Here is a 10,325-nt window from a genome sequence, read left to right as displayed (position 1 = left end):
TCAGGAGGCCTCCACAGATTCATTGTGGGCAGAGGCGGGAGCTGGATGCAAGGACTCTGAGGGGATCTGCACCCCTTCTCTCCTGCCCCAGCGGGGCAGGAAGCAGAGCTGGAACACAGGGGGCAGCTTTGCAAACCCATTCTTCCTTGGTGTGAGGTCGATGTCTTCTGGGGCCATGGGAGAGCCCAAGGAGAAATTCTGCAGCATTGAGGTCAAGAAGAGGAAGAGCTCAGAGCGAGCCAAGCTCTCACCCAGACAGAGATGTTTTCCTGAAGGCATAAGTGGGGGTGTGTTACTGGGGGAGCCATAGGAGAGAACTTGGTTGCCCCACTCCCAGTCTCCCAGGACATTTGCATGCTCATTTACACAGATTTACATGTGAGGTACCTCTGCTCCTATTCTTGTCCTCAATACCAACAACACAAGTGTGCATGTGTGTGTGTGTATCTCTCCATCCCAGCTCTTCTCAGCCTCTCCCATACCATGCCCTCCTCTGCCTCTCTTGGTCCCTGTCTTTGCCTGTCTTGTTTCTCTATTTTCTCTGTGTCTCTGGTGAAGTATATTCTCAACTAAGCCAACTTATGAGACAATGTGAAAACACTGGAAAAGCCCTGCTGGTGTGCCCTGGGTATAAGGAGCCACGAGAGAGAGGGAGAGGGGAGTTGAAACCTCCACGGCCCCCGTCCTGGACTGATATGCAGTAGGTGGGCACCAGTATATGGACTGGCTGTTAAAATATTGAACTACTTCTGAACAGGTGATGTACAGCCAGTGCTCTAAGCTTCTGAGTGCCTCCACTCGTCTGGTCACCTTGGCTCTCCTCTGACACCCCAGACCTGCCCGCAATCAGCAGCTCATGGGTAAGCCTCCCAGACCTTGTTCCAACACCACCAGGGACAGTTCTGATTGGTCAGTGGCCATGTCACACCTGATAAACATTTTGACTAGCACCCCCCCACTCTCCATCTTAAATTTCTGCCTCTCATACCCCCCAGTCATATCTTCCTGCAAAACGAGATCCACCATCACACAAATGTCCCATCTACATGGAGCCCTCAGGATCCACTGTTGACTTCAGCACAGGCTTGTGTGACTGGCATGACCAAGGGTGGGCAGCAAACGTGTCCCTGGGCTGGGCCACAGTGTAGACTGCATCCTGGTGACTTGCAGCCTCATTGGGAAAGAGAGGTGGCCCAGAGAGCTGCCCCACCCAGTGTGGGAAAGAGCATTATCATTCACAGATATTCAGGGCACATCCTTAGGTGCATTAAACATCTCTGCTGTGTTGAACTAGGATGGCACTTGCTTTGGCCAGTGAAGTGAGGGCTAAATTGATAACTGCCATGCTGTTTTCCCTGTTTCTGCCTGTGTCAGATAGAGTCTCTGACAGATCCCATCTCTACAGGATGGTAATGGCCAGGGAAGGGGACGCTGCATGAGCATGAAATTAACTTTTAGGCATTAAGCTGATGAGATATCCAGGTTGTTTATCACAGACCAGCCTGACCTGACTAACATAGGTCATGATTTCTCACGGGGCCATGGGCAAGCCCCCTGCTCTCTAGGCGTCTCTTCTTCGAGCTCTTCAAAGAGTGCATGATTCAACATTGAGACATCTAATATTTTTTTTTAACAGATCTGAGGAGAAAAACAATTTGATCATTTTGTCAGGAGCTGAAAAGATATTTGAGAATTCTCAACACAAAATTCTATTGAAATTTTTAAAAAAGAAGAACCTGTTGTAAAATATATCCGATTGTAAATATACCAGAAACAGACCTTAGGAGATTTAAAATTATAGCATATGATAAATTTCAAACCTGTGGCTAAAAATTGAATCATCTGATTGGTGCTTGTATCAGGGCACATGCAGGACGCTGAGTGTGAGGATTCCCCAAATTTTTGTGCCTTAAGTGCTTCCTTAGCTGCACTCTAGCCTGGGGCTTGGATTTTAACAATTGGCTCACAGGAAATAAATGACTGAATTTTCTTTCTTTTCTCTTCCCCTCTGTTCTCTTTCTTCCAGCTTCCCTTTCTATCATCTACCTACCTATCATCTACCTACCTATCTATCTATCTATCTATCTATCTATCTATCTATCTATCTATCTACCTACCTATCTATCCATCCATCCATCCATCCATTCATCACCTACCTTGGTGTGCATGGACATATTTAATAAAGAATTTGAAAGGATATCTTCTGAAACATTAACAGATATGTTTTAGGTGGTAAATTGCAGGTGATTGTCACTTTCAACTTAACTACTCCCTTATTGGTATAAAAATTAGAAAAATAATAAAGTTATTTTTATTTTGAAATAAAAGCTGAAAATGCCTTTCCTAATTCTTGGCACATACAGGTGCCCAATAATAAATCATTTATTTGTCTGGTCTTTGTGTGTGCATGTGCGTGCATATGTGTGTCTTTGTCTTTCACATTATCTCCATTACTGACTTAGTCTCCATCTTTCTCCCCCATCTTACCTCCTCTCTCTCATTCCCTTCACACTATCTTTGTGTCTATAGATGCTTTCTCTTTCCTTACGAATCCTCATCTTTTTCAAAAATGTTCACCCAGTGTTTGGGGTTGGACAAAGGGAGAAAGTCACACACAGAAAAGGAGGTAAGCAGGCATTCTCATAGAGTCTGGAGGGCATGGCTTACCCATGGAGAATGGGATGAAGGCTTCCTGTTTCCTGAAGTTGCCCTCCGCATCCAGGAAGTGGCCAGGGTGGAAGGCATCTGGCTTCTCAAAGTGGTGAGGATCATGGAGGACAGAGCCCATGACAGGGTACACAATAGTGTCCTAAGAGGGCATCAAAGCCAAGGGGACCCAAAAGGCTATCAACAAGGAGTGGTTGAATCAATGATGGTACATTAACAGTTGATAATGACCTTCACTCTCTGTACGGTCTACAGTTGGTGGCTAAAATAATTGCCAACATAATGAATTGAAATAATTCTGCCCTATTTGGTTATTAGCTGTGTCCTGAGCTCTCCAGGAACCTGCACTGACCACCCTGACCCCTGTTTTCCAAGACCCTTGGACTTTGCCATGATCCATCAACTAAAAGGGTCACATCTGACTCACTGTAGGCCTCCAAGGCCTCTACTAGGGCATGAAGACCAGAATCTAATTTGATGTGTGGTGCCCACTGGGTGAGTAGATGTTATGAGTATCACCCCTAGCTACATCTATATTCAGGAACATTTGCAACCACGGGAAAATGAGTTAGAACCGTAGGCATTGACCTGAAAATATACTGATGGCATACTGTTACATTATAAAAGGAAAGCCAAACACACAGAGACACAAAATAAAATAGGTTGAAAATTGTATTAGTATGAACATAAGGACAGGAGAGGAAGGAGACATGCACACCGTACACACAAGTTACAAAGTGATAGATACAGTGCGAGCCCATCTTTGTGTATATGTGTATACATGTGCTATGTGTTCATATAATTTAAAGAAAGTGTGGAAGGAGTAACATCAAATTGTGAATGCCTTCTCATGAAGGAGGGAGGTAGAGGAGATGATAAAAAAGTTTGAAAAAAAGCTCTATTGTGTAACAAGTTTCAATAAGTGTATGGTACTTTTTTCCAGAAAATTCTACATGTAATAGAGGTAAAATAAAAGACAGACAGAAGGGAGAGGACTTTTTGTATTTCTAAAATCTCCCTCCATCCCATAGAAATCTGGAAATAAAAATTCTCTTTGCAGTCCAACAACCAGAGACATGAATCATAAGACTGCAGACAGACAGCACCTTCCATCCAAGATTCTGTGGCCCTACTGGTCTCACCTTAGGGAGAAGATATCCCCTGAAGTGAGTGTCCTTGATGACAGAATGGGGGACCCCAACGGGGGTGATATCACTGAATCTTTGAATCTCATGGATGACAGCATCTGTATAAGGCATTTTTGCCCAATCTTCAAGGGCTGGGAGACGGTCTGGGCCTATCACTCTGTCGATCTCTGCCTGGACTTTCTCTAAAAATGGTGAGGGTGGGAGGGGGTTCATCAAAGAATGTCCAAAGCAGTGAGATCAGCCACATCATCCAAAAATGACCTGCAGACTGGGGGAAATGTCTTCTGCACTCTTTACTAAGATATTGGGTTATTGTTCCTTCTCAATGAGATCATTGAGAAAGAAAGTCAATGGCTTCATTGTGGGAAAGTCTTGTCTCTTGTTTCCACTCTAGTTATGAGAGGGGATCACTTGGGTAAGGATGGGTGGGTGGAAATTCATTCAACATTTAAGGCATCATTTTTTTTTAAACTAAAAATGAATTGTGCCTGGAACTGGGGTCATGTCCTTCTGTCCCACTGATTTGCTATGTGATCTTGGATAAGTTACTTTTACACTCTGGGCCTAAATTCTTTATCTGTAAAATTAGGGGATTTGATTAGATAAGAGTTTCTCCAAGTCTGATCTGCAGGCCATCTGCATGGGAACCAGTTGAGGAAACTTTTAATTAGTTGTAAGTCAGCAATATACTCCAAATAATGAAGTTCTTTGTCAGCCTCAAAGTATCAACCTCAAAGTGTTCTGTCAAGAGCCATGTGCTTTCGTAGACTGCAAAATGCCCAGTGAATGGTAATGCTTTGCGACTGGAGCGTGCTCTGTAAACCATAAAGCACTTTAAGATCTCTCAAGTGTCTTTGCAAATTACAAAACACTCCGTAAGTACAAAAGTCTCTTCTAAACCATAGAGTGTTTCATTGAATGAAAATGGAATACTACTCAGCCATAAGAAACGATGAAATCCAGCCATTTGTGACAACATGGATGGACATTGAGGGTATTATGCAAAGTGAAATAAGTCAGAGAGAGAAGGTCAAATACCATGTGATTTCCTTCATTAAGTAGTAGATAATAACAACAATAAACAAACACATAGAGACAGAGATTGGATTGATGGTTACCAGAGGGGAAGAGGGGAGGGAGGAGGGCGAAAGGGATAATTTGACACATGTGTGTGGTGATGGGTTGTAATTAGTATTTGGGTGGTGAACATGATGAAATCTATGCAGAAATAGAAGTATAATGACGTACACCTGAAATTTATACAATGTTATAAACCAATGTTACTGCAATAAACAAAAAAAAAAAAAGAAAAAAGAAAAATATTTTTTAAACTGTAAAGTACCTTGTCAACTACAAAGAGATTTGTTGGCAGCAAAGTTTCATATAAGTTACAAATCCCTACAGAGGTGGGTTTATTATTTTACAGACTGATCAAGACAGAAGTTGTCTGTTTTCACCCATCACCCAAAGACCTTCCAGCATGGCCTCAGAGACTCTCGACCATCCAGGCCTCCACCCACCATAAGCCCAGCTCACCTAAGACATCTGGGTTCTTAAGAAGGAGTAGAAGCGCATATCGGAGAGTGGTGCTGGAGGTCTCCGTGCCAGCAAAGAACAATGAGAGCACCGTGTGGACAAGATTCTTATGGTGGAACTCACTCTCATGATTGGAGCATTCCTAGGGGTGGCAATGGACAATCGTTGGAGCCTCCCCTTGCATAGATTCCTAGTCTCTGGGTCTTCTTTTCTCCCCACCAACCCCCATGTTACTCTCTGCTGGTTTTTCTTTTTCCCTATTTCCTTTTTTCTCTTTTCACTAAGAACTTAGCAAAAGAGTGGGTTCTGGGGCCAAACTGACTGGTGTAAAGCTCAGGCCCTACCATGTACCAGCTGTGTGCCTTTGGACAAGGAACTTAACCTCTCTGTGCCTGTTCATCAAATAGGGTTGTTTTGATATTATGCATATAAGTATTCAATAAACATTAGGGATTAATTTTTTTGTTGCTGCTATTATCTTCTCTGTCCTTCGGTGTCTTTGCTCTCTGACTGGTTCTTGCCGCTGTATATCCAGAGGTAATATTGAAGATATCTAACAACCTGTATGACTCCTGCCATACCAATCAAAACAGACATCAATTTCCAACCAATCAGAACAGACATGGGCTCTGACCCATCAGAACAGGCATGGGCTCTGACCAATCAGAATGGGAAAGGGCTTCTCAGGCAAGGGAAAGAGAAGAAAAAATAAACAAATGAGACTACATCAGATTAAAAAGCATCTGCAAGGAAAAAGAAACCACCAACAAAGCGAAAAGACAACCCACCAACTGGGAGAAAATATTTACAAATCGTATATCTGACAAGGGGTTAATTTCCAAAATATATAAAGCAATAACAAAAAGCAAACTACCGGATCAAAAAACAAGCAGAGGATATGAACAGACATTTCTCCAAAGAGTATATACAGATGGCCGACATGAAAAGATGTTCAACATCACTAATTATTAGGTAAATGCAAGTCAAAACTACAATGAGGTATCACCTCATGCCTGTTAGAATGGCTATTATTAACAAGACAAGAAATAACGAATGTTGGAGAGGATATGGAGAAAAGGAAACCCTCGTCCACTGCTGGTGGGAATGCAAACTGGTGCAGCCACTATGGAAAACAGAATGGAGAGCTCTCAAAAAATTAAAAATAGAAAAATAGAAATACCATTTGATCCAACTATTCCACTTCTGGGTATTTATCCAAAGAACATGAAAACAATAACTTGAAAAGATATATGCACCCCTATGTTCATTGCAGCATTATTCACAATAGCCAAGACTTGGAAACAACCTAAGTGTCCATCAATGGATGAATGGATAAAGAAGAAGTGGTGTGTATATATATATATATATATATATATATATATATATATATATATATACACATACACACACACACATATATATATACATATACATATATACACAATGGAATATTACTCAGCCATTAAAAAAGACAAAATCATGCTATTCATGACAACACGGATAGACCTTGAGGGTATTATGCTAACTGAAATAGACAGAGAAAGAAAAATACTGTATTATTTCACTCATTTGTGGAAGATAAACACATAAATAAGGAGAACATATCAGTGGTTACCAGATGGGAAAGGGATGGGGGGAGGGCAAAAGGGGTAAACAGGCACATATGGATGCTGATGGATGGAAACTAGACTTTTGGCGGTGAACATGATGCAGTCTATACAGAAGTCCATATAGTGAGTACACCTGAAATTTACACAGTGTTCTAAACCAATGTGACCTCAATAAAATAATTATTAAAAAAATTGGAGGGGGGGGCCGGCCCGGTGGCGCAAGCGGTTAAGTGCGCGCGCTCCGCCGCGGCGGCCCGGGGTTCGCTGGTTCGGATCCCGGGCGCGCACCGACGCACTGCTTGGTAAGCCATGCTGTGGCGGCGTCCCATATAAAGTGGAGGAAGATGGGCACCGATGTTAGCCCAGGGCCGTCTTCCTCAGCGAAAAAAGAGGAGGATTGGCGGATGTTAGCTCAGGGCTGATCTCCTCACAAAAAAAAAAAAAAAAAAAAAAAAAAAAAAAAAAAAAAAAAAAAAATTGGAGGGGGGTAACAGGATTGGAGGCCCCCTGCTGAGCCAGACCTTAACTCTTTAGTTGGTACCTCTTAACAGGCTTTCCAGGAGGGGGGCCTAGGAAGGCTGAGGAAGGAATGGGGGCAAAGGTGTTGGGCCAATGTAATTCTTACCAACCCCTAGGGAAGTATTTCAGTATTTAAACAACACATATATTGTACCCAAACATGCCAGCTCGGTGTCAGTAGTGTGCCCCACACTCTCTCTCTTGCCCACTGCTAATCTAGGTCAGCACTTGCCTTGTCTATGCGTAGAAGGAAGGAATCAATGAAGTCCTTTGGGGCACTGGGGTCCAGCATTTTCCGATGCCTCTCAATGTTCTCTGTGACAAACTCTTCCAATTCTTGAATGTTTCTGTACAAGCGAGTGTGTGTGCCAGGAAAGTGTTTCAAGATGCCTGAGAGAAGTTCAAACACCTACAGGGAAGCAGGGAAGGGCCCAGAACCTGTTCTACTCTCTGCGCTTCTGTTGTGGGTGTTGTCATTGTGTATTGCACAACAGAAACTTCTGAAGGGTACCACTCCCCAGGTGGACTTGGGGAACGTGCCTCCAAGCTGAGTAGACACACACACACACACACACACACACACACTCATGCACACAGACTCAGTGGTGAATAAACAGTGGCACCCTGCCACAATTACTCTTACGTCTGCTGAGGTTTCTTCTTTCATAGTCCAACCTTGTCGGAGGTCTGATTCCTACCCACAGTCTGACTCATTGCCTCACCTGGGAGGATGTAGGGGTTGACATGTGTGCACAGAAAGCAGACCTCTTGATGCTCTCTTTCTTTGACGTTCAGGACAGAGAGCATCTGATCTTCTCCCAGGGTCCACCCACCCCGATTCCTGGCCACCATGGAAACTTTGGCCTCACCTGGCTGTAGAAAGAGCTGAGAATGTTGAGGATTTCATGCAGTAAATTTAGCAGCCTTAAGAATTTGGTGTCCTGGTAATTAAAGCGCTCGCCAAACACAATGGAGCAGATGACGTTGGCCGTGATGGTGTGAAAGAGGAAGGTGGGATCCAGATAGGCCCCTGGCGATGAGAGGTCTGTCATGTTGGTCCCTGGATTGCCTTTCTGGGTGAATCTGATGTGGCTGGTGATTTGCTTGACTGGTTTCTTTCTCTATCTCTTGCCCAGCCCGGCTCTCACTGGGTCGCTGCACCTCACTTTTCTTCCTTGGAATCTCCCCCTCAGTGTCTCTTACTGTTTTTCTCCATCTCTGTCTGAGTCTGACTTTCTTGGTGCCCCTGTATCTTTCTCTCGTCTTGTCTCTGACTGTTTCTTGGAGTCTCAGCCTCTCTCCTTGGCCTCGCTGACACTTGGTTTTCCCTCTCCTTGGCCTCACTGACACTCTGTGTCTCCCCTCATCTATTTCTATTTTTACCTTTTCCTTTCTAAGTCTTTTCCTTGCAGTTTCTGCTTCTGGATTGACATTTCTTAGAGTCTTCATTATTTCTCTGTCTTATGGTCTCTCTCTCTCTGCTCTCTGTTTCTTTGTCTGCTTTATCTTCCTCTGCCCCCTCTCCTTCCCAGTCTCTGTCTCTTTCTGCTGTCCTCATCCTCTTTCTCCATTTCTTTTCTGTCTTCTTCTCTTCTATCTCTCTGAACCTGTCTCTGCATCTGTCTGTCTCTGTCTCTGCATCTCTCTCCATCAGTCATGTTCTCTCACTCCCTCTCTCTGTCCCCACCTCACTCACCCCCTGCCCGCCCCTCCACCTTTCTGCCCAGGCCTAGGGCTCACCCTCGGATTTCTGCAGCTCGTCCACCAGACACTGAGCCTCATCCTTGATTCGTTCCACCATGCTCCGCTTCCCCATCCCAAAGTCCCTCATGGTGGCCAGAGAGAATCGTCGGAGGGCCTTCCAAGACTTTCCATTGGCAAAGGCCACACCTGATTGGTCCAGCATGCAAGGAAGGTTGGAAGAAGCCATGGGGTGTTCCTTCATCCTCTCCCCAATCCCCACCTTCATCCCCACTCACCAGTTCCCTGGAAGATGGGATCAAGGATGGCGATGTGACCTCGGCTAGAAAAAGCCTCAGCCTGATCCACCAGGGCCTCCCTCACTGCCTCGTAGCCACACAGGACGACGGATGGCCGGGGCCCCAGGTAGATTGTGAAGACATCACCATATTTCTCCCTCAGCTGTGGGCGCAGGTCCAAATCTCACTCTCTAACTCAGGAGAAAGGTCTCCGTGCCACACCTGGATCACACCTTCTGGTGTAGCCCAAAGCCTGCTGGCTACAGCTCCATCAGGGAAGAATGGAGACTTGATCTCTGTGGCCTCCTTTAAGCCTCCCACGCACGCCCTCACCCCAAGTGTCTTTCTCTCTTGGCTTTTCCAAGAACCACTGCAGCTTTGAATTTTAAAAATTACAGAGACTCCCCACATCTGAGCTTTAGTACCTCTCCCTCCCAATCCCCACAGAACCACAGCTCAAAGCCTCCAGTCTATCAGAATTTCTCCCTCTAGTCTACCTTCCCTCCATTTTTTCTCACAGGAATTCCAGAAGCTTCTCTAGTGGGCAAGTTGGGATAGGTCACTGCTGGAAGAAGACAATCCCCAAGCTGGTCCGCGAGGTCCCACCCAGAGTTTGACCGCCATCTGCTTTGCTGCCTCTGAGCTGTTTCCCATCCATTTCCATCCTGCTCTCCACCCCTTTGCCATCCCCATCTCACCGCCTGGAGGGACTTGTGAAAGCCCTTGTGGTCTAGATGCAAAATGTTCCCCAGGAAGGGCAGTGGTCGTGGTCCAGGAGGTAGGCGACCCCGAGAGGTGAGTTGGCCCCAGAGTAGCAAGAGGCCAATGAGGACGATGAGGAGCAGGATTGGCAGGAGTACCATGGT

The 10,325-nt window shown here is 44.9% G+C and overlaps 1 protein-coding gene across 1 annotated transcript; it reads right to left on the bottom strand.

Moving 5' to 3' along the window:
- Positions 1 to 10,325, bottom strand: LOC131397858 (cytochrome P450 2B11-like). The gene is made up of 9 exons (XM_058530969.1): positions 10,158 to 10,325; positions 9,460 to 9,622; positions 9,221 to 9,370; positions 8,350 to 8,510; positions 7,713 to 7,889; positions 5,352 to 5,493; positions 3,810 to 3,997; positions 2,668 to 2,809; positions 1 to 269 (listed from the first exon to the last, which is right to left on the bottom strand). The coding sequence occupies exons 1-9, from the start codon at positions 10,320 to 10,322 to the stop codon at positions 1 to 3; spliced, it is 1,557 nt and encodes a 518-aa protein (XP_058386952.1). The 5' UTR covers positions 10,323 to 10,325.

The sequence above is a fragment of the Diceros bicornis genome, chromosome 34 (genome assembly GCF_020826845.1).
Source record: "Diceros bicornis minor isolate mBicDic1 chromosome 34, mDicBic1.mat.cur, whole genome shotgun sequence".
NCBI lineage: Eukaryota > Metazoa > Chordata > Mammalia > Perissodactyla > Rhinocerotidae > Diceros > Diceros bicornis.
Note: the sequence above shows the minus strand (reverse complement) of the source record. Positions and strands in the feature narration are given on the sequence as shown.

Excerpts from the sequence above, each read along its gene's own strand:
- LOC131397858 (XM_058530969.1), bottom strand. The coding sequence starts at position 10,322 with ATGGTACTCCTGCCAATCCTGCTCCTCATCGTCCTCATTGGCCTCTTG. Across the intron at positions 5,494-7,712 it reads TCCTTCTACGCATAGACAAG|GAATGCTCCAATCATGAGAG; the intron begins GCAAGTGCTGAC and ends TGCCACCCCTAG. Across the intron at positions 2,810-3,809 it reads GGGGATATCTTCTCCCTAAG|GACACTATTGTGTACCCTGT; the intron begins GTGAGACCAGTA and ends ATGCCCTCTTAG.